This window comes from Azolla caroliniana, unplaced genomic scaffold, assembly GCF_043228905.1.
Source record: "Azolla caroliniana isolate FFs.n. ecotype wild unplaced genomic scaffold, voAzoCaro1.0.p SCAF_3, whole genome shotgun sequence".
NCBI classification, from domain to species: domain Eukaryota; kingdom Viridiplantae; phylum Streptophyta; class Polypodiopsida; order Salviniales; family Salviniaceae; genus Azolla; species Azolla caroliniana.
In genome coordinates, this window is record NW_028230438.1 from 20,469,365 (window position 1) to 20,493,889 (window position 24,525).

General features: G+C 40.4%; 2 protein-coding genes and 1 long non-coding RNA gene across 3 annotated transcripts in view; 2 read left to right on the top strand and 1 right to left on the bottom strand.

Moving 5' to 3' along the window:
- Positions 1–24,525, top strand: part of LOC147866474 (uncharacterized) — a 51,802-nt gene that overhangs the window by 17,932 nt on the left and 9,345 nt on the right. The window lies entirely within an intron of this gene.
- Positions 12,019–19,402, top strand: LOC147866476 (cyclin-T1-3-like). The gene is made up of 6 exons (XM_087316926.1): positions 12,019–12,263; positions 16,154–16,235; positions 17,413–17,547; positions 17,613–17,788; positions 17,870–18,021; positions 18,113–19,402. Exons 1-6 carry the CDS (start codon positions 12,046–12,048, stop codon positions 18,790–18,792), a joined length of 1,443 nt encoding a protein of 480 aa, XP_087173052.1. The 5' UTR covers positions 12,019–12,045; the 3' UTR covers positions 18,793–19,402.
- LOC147866477 (delta(3,5)-Delta(2,4)-dienoyl-CoA isomerase, peroxisomal-like) lies at positions 21,902–23,195 on the bottom strand. Its single transcript, XM_087316927.1, has 2 exons — positions 22,720–23,195; positions 21,902–22,378 (listed from the first exon to the last, which is right to left on the bottom strand). Exons 1-2 carry the CDS (start codon positions 23,157–23,159, stop codon positions 21,958–21,960), a joined length of 861 nt encoding a protein of 286 aa, XP_087173053.1. The 5' UTR covers positions 23,160–23,195; the 3' UTR covers positions 21,902–21,957.

Below are 24,525 nucleotides of genomic sequence, written 5' to 3' on the forward strand. Positions count from 1 at the left end.
TTTGATGAAATATTTGCACCAGTCGTAAAAATGACATCCATCCGGACTATATTGAGTATAATTGCCAGCTGCTAGTATGAATCTGGAAATAGAACAGTTGGATGTAAAAACAACATTCTTGCATGGGGATTTAGAAGAAGAAATTTATATGAAGAAACCAAAGGGTTTTGTGATGAAAGGAAAAGAGAAACTGGTATGTAGACTAAGAAATAGAACAATTGGATGTAAAAACAACATTCTTGCATGGGGATTTAGAAGAAGAAATTTATATGAAGAAACCAAAGGGTTTTGTGATGAAAGGAAAAGAGAAACTGGTATGTAGACTAAGAAAGAGCTTGTATGGTCTGAAACAAGCTCCACCTTCATGTTGGAACATGGATTCCATAAAACACAAGCTAATCATTGTGTTTTTGTCAAGAGGTATGGTGAAGGTGATTTTCTGATTCTCTTACTTTATGTATATGACATGTTGGTTGTCAAACAAGATGCTAAAAAGATTACGAGCCTAAAGAAAGCTCCAAGTAAATCGTTTTCTATGAAGGATTTAGGTCCAGCTAAACAAATATTGGGGATGCACATAGTTCAGGACAGGACTAAAAATATGATATGGTTGTTGTCGAATACAAGTGTATAATGGACGTATTCACACTATCCTTTTGTATAGCTCAAGTTTGGGCCATTTGTGTAATTAGCATAAAGGGTAGTTGCCCTAAGTTTGTCACTATATAAAGTGACCTTGTAACCTTTTTGTAAGGTTGGTTGTATTATTGTTTCTATTGAATAGAAAGTCTTTTGTGCCTCTCTCTCTCTCTCTCTCTCTCTCTCTCTCTCTCTCTCTCTGTGCACGATCTTGGAAACTGCCATATGCAGGTACTCAACTCGAATCGAATGCTATTTGATCTTCCGCATCGACACGGCCTTGTCTTCAACATTTGGTATCAGAGCCTGCACAGTATTCGGTTCCTCAACCTGCTGTCGGCCGTCGTCTCAGCCTGCACAGCATTCGGTTTCCTGCGTCATTCGAAGAAGAGAGAAGAAGAAGAAAAACGAGGCTTGCATCTCATCGCGTTAGATCATCTTCGCTTGGAGTAAGCCAGCCGGTTGTACTCTGTTTCTTGTGATCGTAACCGCTCGAGGTGAAATCCCCTTGTGCAACATTGACACGATCGTGCTCCACTCGGTTAAACGGCATCCGAAGAGGTCATCAAACGCTGCTCGCCGCTCATTGTAACCGCTCGGTGCAGATCGTTCTCAAGACAACAACCCCAATTCGTGCTTCATCCGGCTGATCGACATTCGGGAGGATCAGTTGGATCCGTCTCTCTCGTCGCTGCAGTCACCCGAAGCAGAATCGGTCCAGACAATCGGTTTCAATAATCGGTATTTGGCATATATATTCGGAAGCGAACCGGGCTCACTCCGACTCGGCAACATTCGGGAAGACCAGTCGGTTCTGTCCCTCAAGTTACCGGAGTCAATTCGAGCAAGTTCAACAATACATATATCCGAAGCCGAACCGACTCGGGTTCAAATCCGACTAGAACGATATCGGGTGAGCCAACCGGCTGCACTCCAACAAGGTTCGTAGTCAACTCCGAACCGAGCTTCGTCAACCGAAACCAAATTTGATGGCATCAACATCTGGCTCGTCAGAAATGAGTCTACGAAAGTTCGATGGATCGAACTTCAACTTCTGGAAGGAGCAAATGCAGGACTATCTCATAGTCAAGGGGCAAATCGATCCCATCGAAAATGAAGAACCTCCAGAAGGATACAAACCAATTGAGTGGCAGAAGCTGGACAGAATCGTCCGCGCCACGATTCGGATGCACCTATCGGAATCGGTATACTTTACGGTGCAATCGTGTACGACAACATTCGAACTGTGGAAAACACTGTCGGACACCTACGAAAAGAAGGTCGCTGCAACGAAGATGTTTCTAATCCGGCACCTCTACAACTTGCGAATGAAAGAATCAGATTCGGTTCAAGCACATCTCAATGAGTACGAAAGCATAAGCTCCCAAATCTCATCTCAGGGGACGGCAATCGAGGATGAACTCAGAGCAATGATACTCATGAGCAGCCTTCCCTCATCATGGGAAACTTTCGTCACAACTGTGTGCAACGCGTCAACCACGGCTGTTAAATACTCCGAAGTCGCGAGCGCAATCCTGACCGAAGCAGCTCGGAGAAAGTCTTTCGCCATTTTTTTTAAGATTGCTTAAAGTGTGCGGCACTTCATCGAGGGTTGTTTGGGGTGGACTCAAGTTTAGATCTTATTTGTATGTCTAAACATAAGTAGTGATATAGTTTTAGAAGAATAGAAAAGTGAGGGCGTGGGTGGGGGTTAGGGGAGTGTAGCTTGTTGAAATTATCAAAAGTATTTAAACCTAATCAAAGTTTTTAGAATATATTAAAGATCATTGGGATAACTTAAGTTATTAGACAACAATAACGTACTATTAAAACACCAATATAGAGTATTATTAAAACGGAACCACACGCTTAGATGAACGAGAGTTGTTTAAACACACGCTTAAGCAAACACTTAAAAGAAAGATTATTATAAAAAATAAGAATAAAAATAAAAATAGAAAAGAGAGATTGAGATTAAAAAATGATTATGGTTAAGAAGGGATTATGATTAAGGGGGAAGGGGTTGCTAAACAAAGTACTTAAACGAATGTTTAAACAAATATTTAGATAAGAAAACACTTGGGCAGACACTTAACGCAAGGTTAGGATTAAAAGAGAAGGGAGGGATTATGGTTAAAGAAAAGGGGTCATGGTTGAGAAGAGAATGATTATGATTAAGAGAGGAGAGTACTTAAACAAATGTTTAAACAAAAAGTTAAACCTAAAAATGATTGAACAAGTACTTAAAAAAAAGGGGTTAAACAAGTACGTAATAAAAATGTTTATTAAACAAGTACTTAATAGAAAATGATTAAATAAATGCTTAAAAACTTAAGACAAAAAAAAAATTTGATAAAAAAGTGATTAAACAAGTACTTAATAAAAATTTATTAAATAAGTACTTAAGAACTTAAGACAAAAAATTAGATAAGAGCAACACATAGAAGGAAAGAAAGTTTTACTATCATAAGGCAACGATCGGCAAATGCATTTCGCCTCGATGGAGGCTCTTCAGTGCCCGATGTACAAATGATGAAAACTAAGCCTACTAGGTTGCTCTTTTTATAGGGAGAGGGAGGAGAGTCCTTTGTATGTGGGACATACAAAAGTGTGTACAAAGGGAAGGTAAAAGAGTGTACACAAGACTTTAGGTGGGGGTTAAGAGGGGTGAGAGTACATAAAACATTAGGTGGGGGGAAAGGATGCGTGTACTAGGTGGTTTCTTAGTTTTTTACCATTTAGCCAACACGTGAGAGGGGGTGTAAGGGAACTGTATTGTGGTTGTCCTAGAAGGGGTTTAAGTTTGTTTCTCACGAGCGCTCCGATTTGGAGTTTTTTGATACAAGGGGAGTATCGAAGCTTTAAAACAATGGGTGGAGGTTTTTTGTTGTTGGGTTGGTTAGAGAGTAGTTGGTTTCGTATGGAGTAGGGGACGGTCGAAAAACACTTGAGTAGGAACTTCGATGGGTAGCCCCTAGCTCTTAGGCGGTCGTAGAACTTTTTGCGTAGTTCCATGTAGCCATTTTCCGAGCTCTCCCGAATAGCATACCGTTTTAGTTCGCCCGTGATGAAGCCCTTTTTGTGTGCTATGGGGTGCGAGGATTTCCACGGGAGGTACATGTAGGCATTGAGAGGTTTTTGGTGGCATGTGGTGTCGAGGATGCCGAATTCTTTAAAGTATGGGCCTTTGAAGAAGACGACGTCCAAGATGGTGATCTCTTTAGGGGAGGTTGTTGATTCAATACGGATGTGTTGTTGTAGAGGCACGCCGTATTGGTGTAAGAAGGTGTGAAGTGTATCGGGGGAACCTTCCCAAACTCCTATGGCATCATCAATGTAGCGTTTGTAGTAGAGTAGTTGCGGTGTTTGGAAAGCTAGGTTGTCGTCCTCTAGCTGCGAAAGAAACAAGCAAGCGTAAACAACCGCAAAATTACTACCCATCGCGGTGCCTTTAATTTGTAACCAAAAAGCATTATTAAAGGAGAGAAAATTGTTTCTAAGTATTAGTTCGGCAACACTCATAATGATTTTGGTTTTGTGTGGTGGGAAATGATGTGAAATAGATTTTTTAAAAACCAATAGACCTTCCGTGGTAGGTATACTGGGATATAGTGACACTACGTCAAAAGAAAACAACGTGCAAGTTTTGGGGAAGGTGTGGTGTGCTAGGTCCTTAACAAGTGTTAAGGAGTCTTTGAGGTGTTGTTTTTTAGACAATAAGACAGGATGTAGTAGATGGTGTAGCCATTTAGAGGCTCTTTCGAAAACATAATTGTTGTAGGCGCAAATAGGGCGTCCTACAACAATGGGCTTGTGGATTTTGGGGATGATGTAGAAACGACATATCCTGAAACCATGTTTGGGTTTCTGAAGGAGGAATCTAATTTCCTCATTGGAGAGGTGGGGGGAAGCTTTCAGACATAGGTGTTCAAGTCGACTGTGGAGAGTTTCTAGGGGGACGTCTTTGACGGGGGTGTAAGTGTTTTTGTCGTTGAGCTGTCTAAGGCATTCGTTAAGGTACCAATCCTTAGAGAGAATGCACGTGCCTAGATTTTTATCCGCGGGTTTAATAACTATGTCTTGATTTTTTTTGAGATTGTGTAGTGCAGTTCTAAAGTTCCTATGAGGGCGAGGTTGGATGGTGGGTGGGGAGGGGAGGGCAGAGGTGATAGATGTGATGGTTTGTGTGATTTCTGGCACGGCTGGGGGATTCCAACTGGGGTTCGGTATTCTAAATGGAGAGATAATGTTAGTAGAGTTTCTAAAGAAATATTTGAGGCGGTAAGTTCTATCCAAGGATACAACGGCATCTATCAATTGTTGTTTTCTAATAGGTTGGGGTGGGGGAATAAAGTCTAGACCTAAGCTTAGAAGTTTGAGTTGGGGTGGAGGAAGGTGGAAAGAGGAAAGGTTGTGCAATGAGTGATTAGTGATCCTATTCTCGAGCTGGGAGGGTGTTTGCCTTCCCAGTAAAATGTGGAGGTAGGTTAACGGTTGAAGAAGCGGGAGCCAATGTAATTTTCTAAGTCTACCCCTACGTATTTTCTTGGTAGAGGATTTAGTTTCGGTCCCGTGGTGCGTGTGTTGGGTGCGCCTTGCGGGACTGGGGGCCGGGGATGAGGAGTAGGTCGTTTGACTGTGGGCCGGGGGTAAGGCGTGGGTCGTGAAATTGGGGGTCGAGGGACTGGGGGTTGAAGGACTGGGGGTCGAGGAACTGAGGGTCGAGGATAGGACCGTGTGGTGGGTTTGAAGGTCTCGAAGTGAGACATTGATTGTTTCATGGGTGGGGGTAGGGAGGTAGGTGGTGGTACATTCATCGGGACAAATATAGGGTACGTGGGGGGTATGGGATGTGTGGGTGGTACGGGATAAGCATAGCTTTGTCCATAACTTGGGATAAAGGACTGGGTCCTTAAGAAGGAGGTGGGGGCAGTGGGGGATGAATTTGATAATTTGTGTGTCCTTGTGCCCCCGTTTTTTGTCGGGGGCATAGCCGTGTTTTTTGGATGTGTGTTGGGGTTTTCCTTATTAATTTTCTCTAGGAACGGTTTAAGGTAATTGTCTACTTGATTCTTGATCTTTTTTAGCCCATCATCTATTAGAGTATTTATTGTTTTTTCTTTGCCCATCGTCATGGATTTCGAGGCCGGCATTACGCAGCAAGGCCGGCATTACGCATCTATCTAGAGCCGGATACATCCCTAAACTCTCCTTCTCCGACCATCAATTCTGCGAACATTGCCAGTATGGCAAACAAGCAGCCGCATCACACCCGACATCAGCACCAAGAGAAACGAGACCTCTCGATTTGGTCCACTCGGACGTCTGTGGCCCAATGCCGCATCAGTCTCTCGGCGGTGCCTCTTACTTCGTCAGTTTTATTGACGATTCGACTCGAAAGGTGTGGGCTTATCCAATTCGCACCAAAGATCGTGTCTTCTCGATCTTCTCCGATTGGCTCGCTATGGTAGAAAATCAAACCGACCGAAAACTGAAATGCTTTCGGACCGACAATGGGGGAGAGTTCAAATCAGAAGAATTCGTCAAATTCTGCCGACAACGCGGCATCCGACGTGAATTTACGGCACCACACAGTCCGGAGCAAAACGGGATTGCAGAACGAATGAATCGGACAATCCAAGAACGGATAGTTTCCATGCTCCAACACTCCGGACTGTCGGATGGCTTCTGGGCAGAGGCTCTACTCACGGCAGTACACATAATCAATATGTCGCCAAGCAGACCTCTAGGACTTCAAATTCCTCAGGAACTATGGATCGGCAGTAAGCCGAATTACGACAAGCTGAGGATCTTCGGATGCGAGGCGTACGCCCTTATTCCGAAAGATGATCGCCGAAAACTTGCACCTCGGTTCAGGAAATGCATTTTCCTTGGATATGGATCAGACGGCGAAATGGGATACCGACTCTGGGACCCCGAACGCAGACAAATCGTTCGAAGTTCGGACGTTGTGTTCAACGAGTCGGCTATGAATCCATCAGTCAAAACACCGATCGAAGTCCGAAGGGTAACATTTTCCGATGTGCCGACCCTTCAAGAAGGCCCCGCTCTTAACACACGGTCAGCTTCACGGGTAGCTGAACCTTACACTACCGACTCGGACAACTCCGACTCGGCACAGCAGGATAATTCGCTTTCGGACCATCCGACCTCGATACCCGATACGACCAGTCCAATCATACCTCGACGATCCGAGAGACTGTCGCAACCTCCGGAGAGGTATTCTCCTGGAATTTTCTTCACCGACGCCGGCGAACCGACGTCTTACGAAGAAGCATCGACATCTGTCGATTCAGCCACCTGGCATCTGGCGATGGAGTCGGAAATGCACTCCATTCGGGCAAACAAGACTTGGGATCTGGTCGAATTACCTAAGAATCGACGTGCTCTTCCTTGCAAGTGGGTTTATCGACTAAAAGAGACGTCTGATTCGACCACCCCAAAGTACAAGGCCAGATTAGTTGCGAAGGGCTTCCGACAAGAATATGGCGTCGACTTCGACGAGATTTTTTCACCAGTGGTGAAAATGACAACCCTTCGTTTTCTACTCGGCGTAGTGGCAGCCGACAACTTGGAGCTGATTCAGCTAGATGTCAAAACAGCCTTCCTCCATGGTGATCTTGAAGAGGAAATTTATATGGAGCAGCCAAAAGGCTTCGTGGCAACTGGCCAAGAACATCTAGTCTGCCGACTCAGGAAGAGTCTATACGGCCTCAAACAGGCACCGCGACAATGGTACAAGAAGTTCGACGACTTCATCCAATCGATCGGCTTCTCAAAAAGCGATGAGGACCATTGCCTTTTTACCAACACAGCTCAAGATGGATCACCCATCTTCCTCATCATTTACGTGGACGACATGCTAATTTCTGGACGCCACGCGGGCGAACTTGCCGATCTCATTCGGCAACTGCGGTTGAAGTTTGCCATGAAGGACCTCGGTCCGGCACGACACATACTCGGCATGAAGATTAGTCGGCATCGCGACAAACGACATCTTTTTTTGTCTCAGACCGACTATATCGGACGTGTCTTGGAACGCTTCAACATGCAATCAGCCAAATCTGCTTCAACCCCGCTCCCCATGAATCTTCGGCTCTCTCAGCGAGACTGCCCGACATCCGGTCCGGAGGGGGAAGATATGAAGTCGGTACCGTATGCACCGGCAGTCGGCTCCCTTATGTACCTGATGGTCGCGACACGGCCTGATATCTCTCATGCCGTAGGAGTCGTTAGCAGATTTATGCACAATCCTGGCCGATCGCATTGGAACGCAGTCAAGCATGTGTTCAAATATCTGGCTGGCACAAAAGACCACGGCATTCTTTTCGGACCGAACTCAACCTCAGGCGTAGTCGGTTACACCGACTCGGACTTCGCCGGCTGTATAGACAGTCGGAAATCAACAACCGGATACTGCTTCAAATTCGGCAATGGAGCAATTTCGTGGAAGTCGAAACTTCAGGAGTGCACAACGACCTCAACGACCGAAGCAGAATATGTAGCTGCGTCCGACGCTGCAAAAGAAGCTTTGTGGCTCGGCCGGCTGGCGCACACGTTTCGGCAAGTCGACCATGACTCGGCTCCAGTTGTCTATAGCGACAGTCAAGGTGCTGTTGCCTTGTCGAGAAATCCGGTTCACCACAACGCCTCCAAACATATCGACGTTCGATATCACTTCGTTCGGGACTGCGTCATTTCAGGGAAAATCGGTCTAGAGAAAATATCCACAACCGACAATGTCGCAGATGGAATGACCAAGTGTCTTTCGGCAGACCGCTTTCGGTCTCTTCGGCATCAGATGGGCGTAACGACAAACCAGTCCGGTTAGAGCCGGACACAGCGCAGGATGGTTTCGGACAACCGACATCAGTTCCTTAATGATCGGCTTCAACTCTTCCGACCCGACCAGTCCGGTCTTCTGCCTTCGGACACTGCCGACTCGAACAAAACTGATATGTCCGAGAACCTAGGTTTATACCTGTAATCTTAGACAACCCATGTATACGCCCATTACGGGGGAGTGTCGAATACAAGTGTATAATGGACGTATTCACACTATCCTTTTGTATAGCTCAAGTTTGGGCCATTTGTGTAATTAGCATAAAGGGTAGTTGCCCTAAGTTTGTCACTATATAAAGTGACCTTGTAACCTTTTTGTAAGGTTGGTTGTATTATTGTTTCTATTGAATAGAAAGTCTTTTGTGCCTCTCTCTCTCTCTCTCTCTCTCTCTCTCTCTCTCTCTCTCTCTCTCTCTCTCTCTCTCTCTGTGCACGATCTTGGAAACTGCCATATGCAGGTACTCAACTCGAATCGAATGCTATTTGATCTTCCGCATCGACACGGCCTTGTCTTCAACAGTTGTCACAAGAGAAATATGTGACAAAAGTATTGCAAAGATTTAATACGTTGGATGCAAAACCTGTTGGATTTGCATTGTTGACAAATTGTAAGCTAAATGCTAGTCAAAGTCCGAAAAGTGAGAAGGATAAGGCTAAGATGAGAAGGGTGTCGTATGCCTCGGTCGTTGGAAGCCTAATGTATGGTATGGTATGTACTAGGCCGGACATTGTGTTAGTTGTTGGAACAGTAAGTCGTTACATGAGTAACCCTAGAAGGGAGCATTAGACAGTTGTAAAGTGGATACTCAGATATTTGAAAGGCACTTCAAGTGTATGCCTTAGGTATGGCTCTGGGAAACCTATGCTCGAAGGTTTCACATATTCTAACATGTCGAGGGATGTAGATTCCAACCGATCCACATCAGGATATGTGATAACTTATGCAGGGGGAACTGTATCATGGCAATCAAGATTGCAAAAGGTTGTGGGCCTGTCAACCACAGAGGCCGAGTATATGGCTACAATGGAGGCCAGGAAAGAATTAAATTGGATGAAGAATTTTCTCAGTGAACTAGGAATGAAGCAAGAAAGATTCCTACTTCACCGTGATAACCAAAGTGCCATACATTTAGCCAAGAATGTTGCCTACCACTCTCGTACCAAGCACATACAGAGGAGGTACCATTGGTTGCGAGAGAAAGTGGATGAAAATGGCTTTACTCTAGTGAAGATCCATACTGAGGAAAATGGATTAGATATGCGTACGAAGGTTTTACCTATGGAAAAACTCAATGCTTGCTTACTGAAGACAAGTCTGGCCAACTCTACCTTACATGAGTGAAGGGGGAGTTTGTAAAGAATTAGATACAATTTTGTGTAACAGAAGGGTTGTGTGTGTGTGAGAGAGAGAGAGAGAGAGAGAGAGAGAGAGAGAGAGAGAGAAACACAGAAAATTGTATTAACAAGGGAATACAATAACCAACAGTTACAAAGAGAAGGAGAAGGTGGTTATGTAGTCACCTTCTCTCTATGTTCTCTCACTAAAACCACCATTTGGAAAGAGATGGAGACTTAACTACCTACTAAATATGTTTCATAGGACAAGTAACTTCTATGACACTTAGTTTATAATACAAGGGGGTGGGGTGTTCACACACTTGGGCATTCCTAAGGTGTGTTCCCACACTAGGAAAGTTGAGTTTGATTCTCAACAGGGATCGATTGAATTGAGGATCAACCAAATTGAAGGTCATTGAGGGTCGATTGGTAGGATTGACCAGATGGTTGACCTATGGGTTTGACGGCCAAACCAACCAATAAACATATATATATGTGTGTGTGTGTGTGTGTGTGTGAGAGAGTATGTATGTATGTATGTATATGTATATGTCTATGTATATATGTATATGTATAGGGCAATAGGATTATCACCTTATGTATGTGAGAGCAAAGCTGAAAGTGAGCATGCAAGCGATAGAGAGCTGGGATAGCGCAAGTGAAGAAGACAAAGTGAAGAGAGAGCAACAGTGAGACAGAGAGAAGAGAGAAAGAAAGAAAGGGGCAGCCATTGTTTTGTGGAATTTGCCCAAACCCTATAAGTGGTTTCAGACAACAATCTGTGGTACCATATACGTGAGCAGGCATTGTCATCCTATGCACCATTGTTCTATAGTAAGCTTTGTTTCCTCTCTAGTGTTTGATATGTTATTTCTTTGAGTCTTTCCCTTAGCAAGCAAGGGATTGGAGCTCCTAATTATATTGCAAATCTCTCTGAATTATTACCCTTTGGGCCATAATTAAGCATGCCAATTGATTTGTGTAATTAAACTTAATTAATGGATTAATTAACGCAAAGTAATTAGTAGTAAATCGTAATCACTAAAGAGAAAGAGAATATAAAAAAAGCTCTCTCTCAAACTGATCTCTGTCTGTCTACCTGTCTCTCTGTCTCTGTCTCTGTCTCTGTCTCTGTCTGTCGCTCAATTCTGCTCTTCTTCTTCGATCGATCGATCGATCGATCGAATCGTCGAGCGGTCGTGACGTCGCCTGTTCGATCCTCCGAAGCTTTCCTTCTGAGAATCGGATGTTTTCCTGCAGGAAACTAGAAGTAGCTGGACGCTTTTACCCCCTCAGTAACTGAAAGCTTCTATGCAGAAAGCTCGAAACTTTTATTCAGGAGATTTGCAGCGTTTCTTACAGAAAATTCGAAGCTTTTCTTCAGGAAATTGCAATATTTCCTCATTAGGTTCCAAGTATTGATCCTTCCCTCCTTCTGTTTCTTTCTTCCTTTCTTTCTCTGTCTTCAATCTGCCTTTCTGATTCCGTTCCTCTTAAAGCTCTTCTAGTCTAAGGAATCGTCTCAGCTTCGATATCCATCCTCCTACAGTCGTTGTCTCTTGCTGAAAAATCGAGACTTTTGTCAGAAATTGCAGGTATATTTGATCTATCCCTTCCCCTTTTCAAGAGATTGATATAATCTGATTTGTTTTGACTGGTCTATAACAGTTAACTTCTCCACTTGTTTCCTCTGTATTTTTTCTATATCTCAGTTTCCCTTCTTGATTCCATTCCCTTAAAAACTCTGACCACTTTCATCCGTTTCTATACCGCTTTGGTGCGTTTATCAGCTTCGATCTTTCATTCGGCTTCAAGCATTGTTTCTTTCCTGTCTGGAAGTCAACCTTTTAGCCAGAAACTTCAGTTATTGATCTTATTGATTCTCTTTAACTTTTTCTGTTCAGTTTCTCACTATGTATCCATATATTTCCTTTTGTTTCTCTCCCACGATTCTCCTTTCCTGGCGTTCGTTCCCATTATTAAACTTTGTCTCTGTTTCGTCTATTTCAGACAATTTTTTTCCGAGTCTTTCTTTCTTTACCTTTCCCTCAACGTTTCACTTCTGTGCTGTTTCTCGTTTTCCTTCCTCAATCTTTTCTTCACTTCTTTCTCCTTTCATCCTTCCCGCTAAAATATTACTCAAATTTATCTGTTTCCCCCCCCCTTCAGACCGTTTCCAGAAGATTGAAGGCGTGTGTTAAGACGATGACAGATCTTCTGGAAGATGGATCAACTGGTGGTGAATCATGGCAAGGTAAAGCTTTCGAGGAACCCGAACACTCTTGCTGTGAATGGTACTTCGCAAGAGAATACATCGAAAGCTCATCGCCTTCTCGTCAGGATGGCATTGATGCCGCGAAGGAGGCATACCTTCGCAAGTCATATTGTACCTTTCTCCAAGACCTGGGAATGCGCCTCAAAGTGTATGCCTCTTTCTTGTTGAAACTTTTATACAGTACAGTTGTGGAAAGGAGCTTTCTGTTTTCTTTCTTTTTGAATCTTTATATATTATTGTGGTGTAGAGAACTTTCTCCTTTCTTGTCTTGTTTAATCGTTATAGTTCTGGAATGACCTTTGTATGGTCTATATAGATGGATTATGGTTTAGAATTGAGATGATTCTATGTACTGGCCTACTGAGTTAGCACATCCTTTCTAGTGCTCCCAAAACTGTATATACCCAGGTAAATCTGGCCTCGGCAGTATCCCTCATAGAAAATTTGAGCCCAATAAAAACTAATCCAAGGTAGGTCAAAGACTAATATACTCCACTATGGCCTGTCATATGTGAAAACGGGTGCGGGTGCTGATTTCTGATATATTGTGATGTAGTTAAACACCATACCCAAGGTTAACTGATTGGTCACTCTCACATGCATAAGCATGCAATGCATCGAGATGTCTTTGCGTGCCATTGGCAGAAGAGGATGCAATGAAAATAAATATCATTATGTACATTTCAGCTGCTAAACGTATGGAGAATGGAGGGGAATTTAAAATAGAGATTCCTCAGCTGAGATAAAGAATTTTAGGAGTTTCCTAGAGATGGAAATATCATTCTTATTGGTGGCTATTGATGCATTGACTTCTCAAATATCAGACTTCACACATATTATAGAGTATTTTTTTGCTCTCCACATTTGCATGCAAATAATTCAACTAGAATGATGTCTCTTGTGCTTGCAGACTAAAAAATGTCATCGTAAAGTGGTACTAGGGTGATTTCCCATCAAGTGCTAACCTTGAGTATGCAGATGTAAAGCAGCAAACTATGAGATATATGTGTGCGGGTGCGCATGTGAGGCCCTGCCTGCATATTCATATCCACTTATAGTGTGCATTCACAGCTTTATATACTACCTAAAATTTCTTTTGCAATTTTCTCTATACAATGTAGCTATTCCACTCGATCTTCTAGTGGCATTTGCAATGTATGGATGAGGTCGTCAAGACATAAGACTCCCAATACCATTTGAAGTCTGTTGCCTATACATTCGGAAGTCTCAGTTTACATGTCAATGCCCCATGCCCTTATTTCTGAAGGTATCCTCAAAGTATCCTGCATCGGTTTCAAGGTATTCCTTCTTATCGTAAAGGCTCATAGGCCATGGCCTGTCATGGAAGCCTTCTCTCTGTTATAATCAGTTTTTTGTCTCGATAGATTGCCTGCCTTTCCTCATTCCTTACATCAAGCATGTAAGGCATCTGCTCTTTACCTTGAGCCCCTTCTGCTGGTGTAATATCCTCATCATACCATGTTTTTTCTTCTTTTAGGGCCTTTCTCTTAGAAAAGCTCATTTTTACATGTCCTCCAAACTGTAAGATGACATCTTTCTCAACTCTCTATACTGACATAATGGGGATTTCTGAGGCCCTTAATTCTGATCCCAATGTCTTTGCATCCTTGTGGGGTCACATTTTTCTGCCACCCACTACCTCTCAAACGAAGGCACCTGGTTTCCTTTTTACTCTTCTTCTAATAATGCATCCATCTCTTACTCGTTTGTGCTCTACAGCTACTTCTAACCAAGGTGCAGTTGGTTTATTCTTTTGTACAATCTCGCATGACATTCATTGTAGTTATTTCAACACAATTTGATTGCATTTAAGCTTGTGAGACTTCAACCGTATCCTATTGATCTTCACTATAGATTGATTGATTTTAGCTCTTAAGGTTTCTTGTACTTCTCTCTTGGGGAGGCTGCACACATTAGTTCTTTTCTTTTCTGATCCCCTTTCCATTGCCTTTCTTCTTTCAAGTCATGCTATATATCAAAGCCCATGCGATCAATCTTTCTATCAATAATTTCTCTTAGTGCATATCTTTACTTTGTTTGAATCTAATTCTAAATGCATTTTTGATACCTTTTGTGCTCTTTGAGCAAGCGTAGGGATATTAGGCTATCAGAGATTAATGCCACAAAGATCATGGCCATGGAGATTAATGCATAGGAAAGAAGTTTGTTCGTAGATATGAGAGTGTTGTGCTTTTCCAGAAAGAACTACAGTGTAGGATCAAAGCAACCTTAAAAAGATTCAAACCCTTGGTATGTTTCTTTGTATGCAATTCAACCGCAAAGAGTAGCCCATCTTACTGTATACATCTTTCGACTATGTGGAGTTAGATATACTGTAGATGCATGGGAGATAGGACAAAATGCTGGGCAGGCTTCTCTTGAATCACCACGAGAGGATATCATACTTTATTCTACATTAGTCTGCATTCTTCTTAGGGGAGGTATCAATGATGAAACCTTTATTGTGACATGCGACATGGAGCACTCCAAGTTATCAACACAAGGTCTCTAGAGATTCAGGGACAGATAAGGCATGATATCAATCTCATCTCTTTGAACTTGCTAGCCGACATCACCATTCTTGGTGTCTACTATCTATAAAGGAATGGCTCCATAACTTGACTTGGGAGGCTTGATTTACTTCAAGTCAGTTGGAAAAGTTAATATATGTTGGACAACCAATGCAATCAAAGTGATAATCATGGATGAGAAGTGAAACTAATGTTACCTAATGCCACAGTAACTCAAGCCTTGCATTATAGAGTAGAAGTGTAGGGAGGTATTGTCCCCCTTAATGCATGCAACGAGATTGAAAAGATTGAAAAGATGTTTTTAAGGAGACAATTGCGAATTAATTCCACCACCTCTTACTAGGGTATGTTCTTTGAAACATGTGTTCGATCAATAGAGATATTGGCATTATTATGAGTAACAATATATATATTCAAAAGTTAAGAATATGCCAAATCATAGATTACCACTTGTTGCTTGGAATGCTGGATGTAAACTATGAAAGAATCACAATAGCAAAATTCTCTCCTCTCGTTGGGTAGGTGACATAAAAAAGTGGTTCAAAAGATGGGGTGCGGAAGATCTCTTAGAGCTTGTAAGTGGTGTTATGCAATTTATAGTTATCAAGAAAAGGTTAATGAAACCGATAAAGAAGAAGTGGGAAGATGCTGAAAGGACAAAATTAGAATATCACACTGCAAACATCAGTCCTGAATGTTGGGTTCATATATAAGGTAGGAACGCCTTACTAACATGAGTATAAACTCTCATAGAGCCCTCACACTCCTTAGCATTCAATCCCACAAGCTAAATTGCGTTATAACATCAAAATGCGTGAAATATAAAGCATGTAAGATATGCAAGGAAAGGCTAGTAGAGGATAAATATCACTTGCTTTTAACATGGTCAACATATAGAGTAATTTGTAAAAACTATGACAATATATTAGGAGGTGGTGATGAATTGAGTGGCACACCAAAGAGAAGACCTAAAAGGTTGAGCTCATATATGGATGCCTTATTTACACATTGAGACTTAATGCTTTGAAGTATGAATATCAAGGGAACTTGTATACTCAGATCCCATGGGTTAATATTGGCCTCTCTATTGACGCCAAAAGATATCCATCTATCTCAAATGCAAAATAAGCTTTTATTCCTGCTTCCAAGTGGGAAGTTGCGCATTTATTCCATCTACAATTGGCGTGATAGAAAGGACGATATATTAACATCTACTAGAGGCCAAAATTGGTAGAATGATTATTATCTTAATGCATGATGTGCAATGATTATTGTTATATATACATATATATGTATACGATTGGAGTGAAAGAAAGGAAGATATATTAACATCTACTAGAAACCAAAATTGGTAGAATTATTATTATCTTAATGCATGATGTGCAATGATTATTGCTATATATACATATGGAGAGAGAGAGAGAGAGAGAGAGAGAGAGAGAGAGAGAGAGAGAGAGAGAGAGAGTTAGATCGAGATCAAATTCAGGCCACAAGTGACAATAGCTACAGCGATAATGTTTTGTCATCGGTTTTTTCTACGGAAATCACATGCCAAGAATGACAGATATGTAAGTTCATGTTCCTAAAGCTTTAATCTTCATTTTTTTGTTTTTTTATAATTAAAGATGTCATGACAATATGATTTCCCTATGTAATAAATATGCATCTTGAATGGCTCTTTTATGGTTAAAAGTGTGTTTGAAGCATTCTTTTTACTAGACAGGGGATTTAGTAGATTTATTGGGAAATGGAACAGATTGATGGATTTGTTCATTCCCATTTTCAGTAAGTCATGGTATTCATAATTACCATTGAAGCAAGTTAGTAACTCAAAATGTATCCTTTTTATCAATCAAAACAGTTGGTTATTGAGGACACCATTGATTCAGATTTTTTAACATCGAAATGTCCATGATAATATTTACACAGATGGAATTTATAATAATGGGAAAATTCTGGTGCCATTCAGTTATTAGGTATAAGTTATAATGGTTTGAAATAAATAGGAATGCACACTATTCAATTTTCATTATTGCCACTGCATGACCAAGGTGATTTTAGTTGGTAGGAAACACAAAATGAATATGCGTAGGGAAACTAAAGTAATGAACTATTGCTAATTGAAATACTGATACCACTATTACTGTGATGAAAACTAAAACTCTAAATTGCATTTGGACATCACTTTCTTTACGTTGTTTTATTCTCATCAAGACTGTAGATTGTAGGAGTACAATTAACTTATAACTCAGCATCATTCAAATTTTGAATTTTACAAATATCTGAACAAAGTATTTTGTCATCCATGTTCTGAGCTGGCTACATTGAGGAGATAAGTAAGGCATGTTAGCCTTTTTTTCTATGGATGACTATTCTTCTCATTCTTTGATTGCAATGTCCTTAGGTCTCAACACAACCCATTCTGGTACCTAAAGCTGGTGCTCTTCTATTTTGCAAACCATATTTTTTACCAATATTATATATTAACAACTTAACAAACTTGACTCCATTTAGAAAGTGTCTTCGTGGGATGCCAACAATGACCATCATGAGAATGGCCGTTGGACAGAAGTCATTATTTTCATATACTGGGCTCAGGGACTACCCTTGTATTGGGGTTTAATAAGTTGAAATGTATGAAACGTTAATGGAACATGATATTTAGAGATTCGTAAACTATTGCTGTTAGAAAAAACTCATCGATCACTATTGCATTGGGTCTCAAGTGGAAGTAGTTGCCTGCAGGTGATTGCAACTGTTTGTATGTTCTTGGCTGGAAAAGTTGAAGAGACTCCAAAACTGCTTCAAAATGTAATCTGTGTTGCATATGAAATAAGACACAGAAAAGACCCAGCAGCAGTTCAACGAATTAAGATGAAGGTGAGTAGAGAAAGCAATTTTGTTCTTTTTTGGCCATCATGAAGACATCTATTATCTTTTACCAGGAAGTTCTGGAGCAAGAGAAAGAGCTTGCACTTTTAGCAGAATATCTTGTTCTTTCCACTTTGGAGTTTGATCTAAATATCCATCATCCGTATAAACCTCTTGTTGCTGCTATTAAGAAGTTCAAAGTTGCCCAACATGCCCTTGCTCAAGTTGCTTGGAATTTTATTAATGATGGGTATGGTTTAATATTGTACAGTCAACATTTCAACGCTTTTATTTGCTAGGACAGCAGTCAACTCAGCTATGAATATTTCAGGTTGCGCACGTCACTTTGCTTACAATTTAAAGCTCATCAGATTGCTGCGGGGGCGATCTTTCTTGCTGCGAAGTTTTTAAAAGTGAAACTACCTTCCATTGGTAAAAAACCTTGGTGGCAAGAGTTTGATGTTACTCCTAGACAGCTAGAAGGTGAAGACAATGGTTTACATGATATATTCCAGTATTATGCGTTCTGTGTAAGGCTTTTTAGAAAATGTTGGGTTTCCTTTATTTCTTACAGATGTAAGCAACCAAATGCTTGAATTATATGAACAAAATAGGGAGATTCCTGCTACTCGCCCTGCTGGCTCTATGAATCATGATAAAAAGGCTGTAAATGCTCTACCACCTGGTACACCACAGGTTGTGGAGAAGAGATCAACTGTTGATGTGAAGCCAAAAACAGCGGTAGAGTCAAGCCAGCGGCCATATAACCAGGGAGAAGCTAAGGCATCTTCTGCTGAGTTGGAGCAAGTAAATATAGAAAAGCTCAAAACTGCAGTAGAGAAGAGAAGAAAGCTAAAAGCAGAAGGTGGAGGAGTGACCAAGTCCAAACTAGAGCTGACTGATGAAGAGGAACTGCTTGAAAGGGAGATGGAAAATGGGCGCAAAGATGGTTATCCAGAGAATGCTTCTCATGGACATGTACATAAGAATACAGATCACTATGCTCATTTTTCTAACACAGAAGGTGGTGGATCGTTAAATGTCGTTTCTTATACAGACATGGATGAAGATTTAGAAATTGATCATGTTGAAAGCTCTTCAGAGAATAAGTCACGACATTCACATGTGAAGGATTATCATCACACATCTCGAACTCAACGAATGGATAAACTTGATTATCACCATCGGCGCCCAAAATGCAGAGACATGCAGGAAAGAGAACATAAAAGGTCTCGTCATGAGCAAGTCAATTAATTGTGTTGTTGCATTATAATACAAATCGAGTTATGCTGGATTTCATAGCATATGCAACATACTACACTGCAAAGCCACAAATGAGGACGATAGAATTTCTTATGCAATCACCAGGGAACAGTTTTTGGGGATAGTATATATGATAATATTGGGTCTCTCTATTAGCTATCAGACAGTGCTGTAATAAGGTTTTGGGGGGTATAAGTAGGTGAACCTAATCTTGTATCATGAGTTATTTTGGAGAGATCTGTTCAAAAGCCACTGAAAGTGCGTTAATAACTTGTCCTTTATGGTCTCATGCCTTAAGGGTGGAACTGCATGGATCATATTCGTATAGAATAGTGAGGACACTCCAATCGAAATATTGGATGAGTACATGTGGTAATGGTGATGATGAGTCTTATTTTTCATACCAAGTATTCTGAGCCTATAAAAGATTTCTTCTGACCTTTGTGCTGTTACAATTCTGGCAATCACTTACACACATTGGTTGAATGGGAATGAGAAATTTCCAAGTAGCTTTGTGTAACATGTAAGTTCAACAATTATGTAAAAAACATTTTGAAACTGTAAAGATGCTCGTTGGATAGAAATATATTTTCATTTGTTTGTCTTTGGTATTTTGGGTTATGGATGGTTGATTTGCTAAGAAATGATAAAATATGCCTGCTCTTGTTCTAGCCCTATATTTAAGGCTGGCTGGTTCCCCCATGCCTTTCATATGATCTTGGAAAATGGAGATGTAAGCATTATTGAAAATTGGCTTTGATATATCTGTTGCATTGCAAATGTGAGATGTGCCAAATTGAACGAAATGTTGATGTGCCCTTTCAAACGCGTGTTACAACTTTTCTTTCTAGTTTTTGTGCACAACAAGACACTCTTCACACATGTATATAGAGATCCATATAGACATTGAAGCTTTGATTAATTACAATATAGCTCAAATTCACATAATGTCATTTCAAGAACACAAGTTCACACAAGGTGACAAAGTGCATCTTAGTTTGTAGGTACTTAATGTGCATATTGTTTAGTATTATAGTTATAAATGTGGGTCTTATTTTTTGTGCTTGCTCTACATCCTAATCATGGTATGTGACCATTTAGTTTGACATCACAATACCATCTTTCTCTCTTTCTCAAGATCATAGAGACTATAAGCCGTTAACTTGATGTTGTATCTTACAAAGATGCCCTTCTTGGTATTCGCGTCTAATTGTTTCCTATGCTTATTAAGTACATGCACACAATGATATGTAAAATTGGACCTTCACAAATGAGTTTGCATGAGTAAGTAATAATGAAGACAATAGTGAGCAAGATCAATAAAGAGATGTTTGCTTCCAAAAGTTGTGCCTTCTTTATAAGACAATGCACCCAATAATATGTACAACTGAACCTTCATAGATGAGTTTGCATGACTAATTAATAATGAAGACAATAGAAAACAAGATCAATATAGAGAATTTGTTCCCTTCCAAAAGTTGTGCCTTCTTTTCTATAGTGCGAATCATTAGTGCACTTCATTTTGAAAAAAATTGGTTCAAAAGGTCTTGATGTTACAAGCATGACCATAACTTATCCCATGGTAAGTTGTACCATTGGATTCTACACATGAGAATAACATGTTAGGGTTAATCGAGAGGGTAAAGAAGGGAGGATTACTTTTAATCTTAGGAATTGAGACAACCCATAAGGGCCAAATGTAAACTTGCTTGTGGGCCTTAGGTTTAGCTATAAATACAAGGCCTAGCTACCCTCATTTAGGAGATAATCCGACTACGTCAAGATTGTGATCTTATGGTGAAAAGATACTAGTAGCAAGCGCACCAAAACCAACTATGACTCAATGTTATGGCACTAATATGGGACATGGATCAAGGCTCGAGTCCGTCTCGATCCATTCGCTCAAGGGTGGCCGGGTAGATTGACACCCTTCTTTCTTTCTATTTTTCTTTACTATCAATCATTTATTCCTTATTTCATGCTTACATTAGAAATAATCTCTAACACTTCAAGAAGTTAATAAGAATGCCTTGTCAATGTTGAAATTACCAACGTGTCATTTAGAATGTAAAGAAAAGAAAATTTACAACATGTATTGCATCGCACCTCAATAAAACATTGTATCCTATTTAGACATGCATCATCCCACGTTCATAGAGAAAAGAAAGTGAATAGCTCAAAAACTTCACAGTTTATAGGGAAGCATTCTCGAGGGATATCGATGGTGATTGAAAGTGAGACCAAACGGCAGTTTAAAAATATATACATATATATAAAAGAACATCATACATCTGCAATGAAAGCAACCCATGGATATTATATTCATTCTGGGTAAAATCATGGATGACGATTTCCAAAGAAAAACTTAGACACATTGTATGGCATTGCAAAAGAATACAACACTTAAAAGGCTGAATGGAAAGCCATATGTTGATTAACTGCAGCACCCCATAGACAAAGGGGTTCTATGTTACAAATGGATATACTGCGAATCAAGCATGTCTCAAATTGACAATACGATCCCCAATCTCAAATTTGTAATGCATAAAATTCATTTACTAGCTTATTTACTACTTTCGGTAAATCGGCCTTCCTTTCTCTTTCTAGAAAATAGAAAAATATTTGCATGTTCTAGTTATTCCTGCATAGAGCTCTCCATAACAAAACATACTCTCATTCCATCTTTCACTCTCTTGAAAATAGAAATATGTTTACATGTTCTAGTTACTCCTGCACTGTTCTTTTCTCCATACACAAATTCTACTCAAATTCTTCATTACTACTTACTCAAATTCTATCTTCAACTCTCTCTAGAAAATAGTTCGCATATTCTAGTTTTCTTGCATAGTGGTCTCTGTATACAAATTCAACATTAACTTCTTCACTAATTATTCTAATTCCATCTTGCATTCTCTCTAGTAGGCGTTAATATCTTTAGAGCCATGATTCATGAATCATATTTCATAGGTAGTGCATCACATCTGGTTTGTAATACAAATATGGTGGTACTCATGGGTTACTTATTCAGATTAATTATAATACATATACCTTACATCTTAAACAAAGAAAAAAAAACTTGTAACCTCAAGAATGCAGGAAATTTCTGTAATTTGAATGATTTATATTTCAGATTATTTATAAAGATTGCATAAATACCTACAGCTTGGAGAAGCTAGGCTTCCTTTTCTGCATTGATGCATCCATGGCTTTCTTCAAGTCATTTGAGTCAAGCATGGCTGAGTTCCAAGTAGCAACATAGTCAAGTCCATCATGAATACTTAAATCCCGTGATTTAATTAGTACTTTCTTGATTCCAACAACAGTTAAAGGCGACTTGGATGCAATGTTTCCTGCGAGGGAAATCACGTATTCTTCCATGGCTTCTTTTGAGGTGAAGACATTGTTAACAAGACCTATACTCTTCGCCTCTATCGCTGAAACTTTGCGCCCTGTGAGAGCTAATTCCATGGTGTTTCCATAGCCAACAATGAAAGGCAACCTTTGAAGTGTTCCAAGGTCAGCAACTATGGCTAGGTCTACTTCCTTCACAGAAAAATATGCGTCCATGCTACAGTACCTGACGTCAACAAGCATATATAAAGAAGATAAAGGTCCCATTTCTAACTTTTTACTTTACAAGAAATAATAGACCAGCTTGTTGAAGGGAATATTTTCCCTCATAAAACCATTGAGGTTTTCGTCAAGCCAAACAAGTTATGACCCCAGTTTTGACTTAAAAACAGGATATCTTCTTCAACAGAAAGGTCTAGTTTTTCTTCACCAATGAGGAACATTTAGTTTTCCCTTCGAGATTAGAAATAATTAGCATTTATTCAACATAGAGATTTAGTTTTTTCTGCAACACGATAATTAGGGTTTCTTTGACGGAAAGAAGAAATGATTCCATAAATATCTCACCTGAGGTCACAAGCAGCGATCAAATCAACACCAGCTCCAATACAAGCTCCATGAATGGCTGCAATCACAGGTTTTCTGCAAGACTCTATGGAAGAAAAAGATTCCTGCAAATTCTTAATGAAACGCAGATTTTTCTCTCTATACGTCGCACCACCCCTAAGATCAACTTGATCTTTTCCTTTTTCTTTTTCTCCATAGCCAGGGTTTTGCTGGGAAAGGAGGAGGGACAGGTCGATTCCTGCGCAGAAGTTCTTACCCGAAGCACTGAGAATGATAACACGGACATCTGTGCAAGAGTCGAGGTAAGAGATGGCGAGAGGTAGTTCTGAGAAGAGGGATGGATCGAATGCGTTGGAGCGAAGGGGACGATGGAGAGATAGCTTGGCGACGCCTTGGTCTGGTCCTTCGAGCTTCAAGCTGCGCCATTGCTGCTGCTCCATCGCCTTCGTCCTCTTCGTTTCTTCGCTTTCTTTCTTTCTTCTTCATTGGCAATAGAAGAAAATCTCAGAGTTTTGCTTTTTTGTTATTTCTCAGAATGCCCTTTGGTTTTCATTATTTCCCTCAGATGCCCTTCTCCTACTCCACACACACAAATACATGCAAATATATATATATAATGACACACATGAGAGGGGGATGAAAACACACACAAATACAAGCAAATTTCAAATAGATATATAATGACACACATGATAGGGGGATGAAAAATGCACTTTGTCCACCCTTCATTTCTCTCGAGGCAATGGGGCTCATGGCATGTTTGGAGGATGTGTTGAATGAATGCCTTCACATCTCATGCATAAGCACGAGCGCAACACCATATTACATGATCGAAACGTAGTTTTGCTTTCATAGTTCTCGATTATGGAAATGTCGGGTGGTTGTCGTACGAGGACATCTCTATACATGTTTTTGATTTGGCACTATATTCAAATCATGTGTCACCCTTGCCAACCAGTTTCTTAATATGAACTTAAGTGGCTGGTATGAACTTCCATAACATCAAAAAACTCACCTATGTGACTCGTATATCTGTCTCGAGGAGGAGTGTACGTTTACTTCCTCTTATGACGATGATACATGTCCTGTGTGTGGCCCCGCTTCTTCCAATGCACACAGAAGAGGTTTGGTTTCTTTGAGTCGTTGTCAAGAGCCTCATTGGATTGCTTATGTTTCACAATGAGCATGACATTCAACCTTTTGGCAAACTCGGGTTTATTGTGGGCTTTCTTAGTTGCATTGAAATAAAATATGATATTTTAGATCACCTTTGAGGGAAATACCTTGATGGCAATTATTTCTCAAAATACTAGATGAAAGCCGGAACTGGTTTAGAGCTATTACTAGCATCCTACCCTCGAAAATGACTTTCACATTGCAAACGATTTGCTCTGCCATAGTGGAAAGGTTTGTGTTCAAGATTTACCAAACGTGAAATATAAAATTCTTCATGAATGTCATGATGCATTGTCTTCTAGTCATCCTGGAATGCAATGCATAGTCATTCTCATCTCGACTACCTTTTTTTGGCCTAAGATGTATTTGACAATCTATTCACCTTTCTTTTACTTTAATCCGGTCTACTAATTAGTAATAGACTCTCTAACATGAGTGGTTTGCATGTATGCAAAAACTCGCATTGAAAACTCTCCATTTGAGATAGACCATTTTCTAGGCATCGATGGTTCTCTTTAATGAAGAGTATGTCTTCTTTAACCTCAACCTCTTCCGTTATTTGCGCACGTGTGTAGAGTGTTTCATTGTAGTTCCAATTTGCAATGTATAATTGTGAATGTGTTGCTTCAA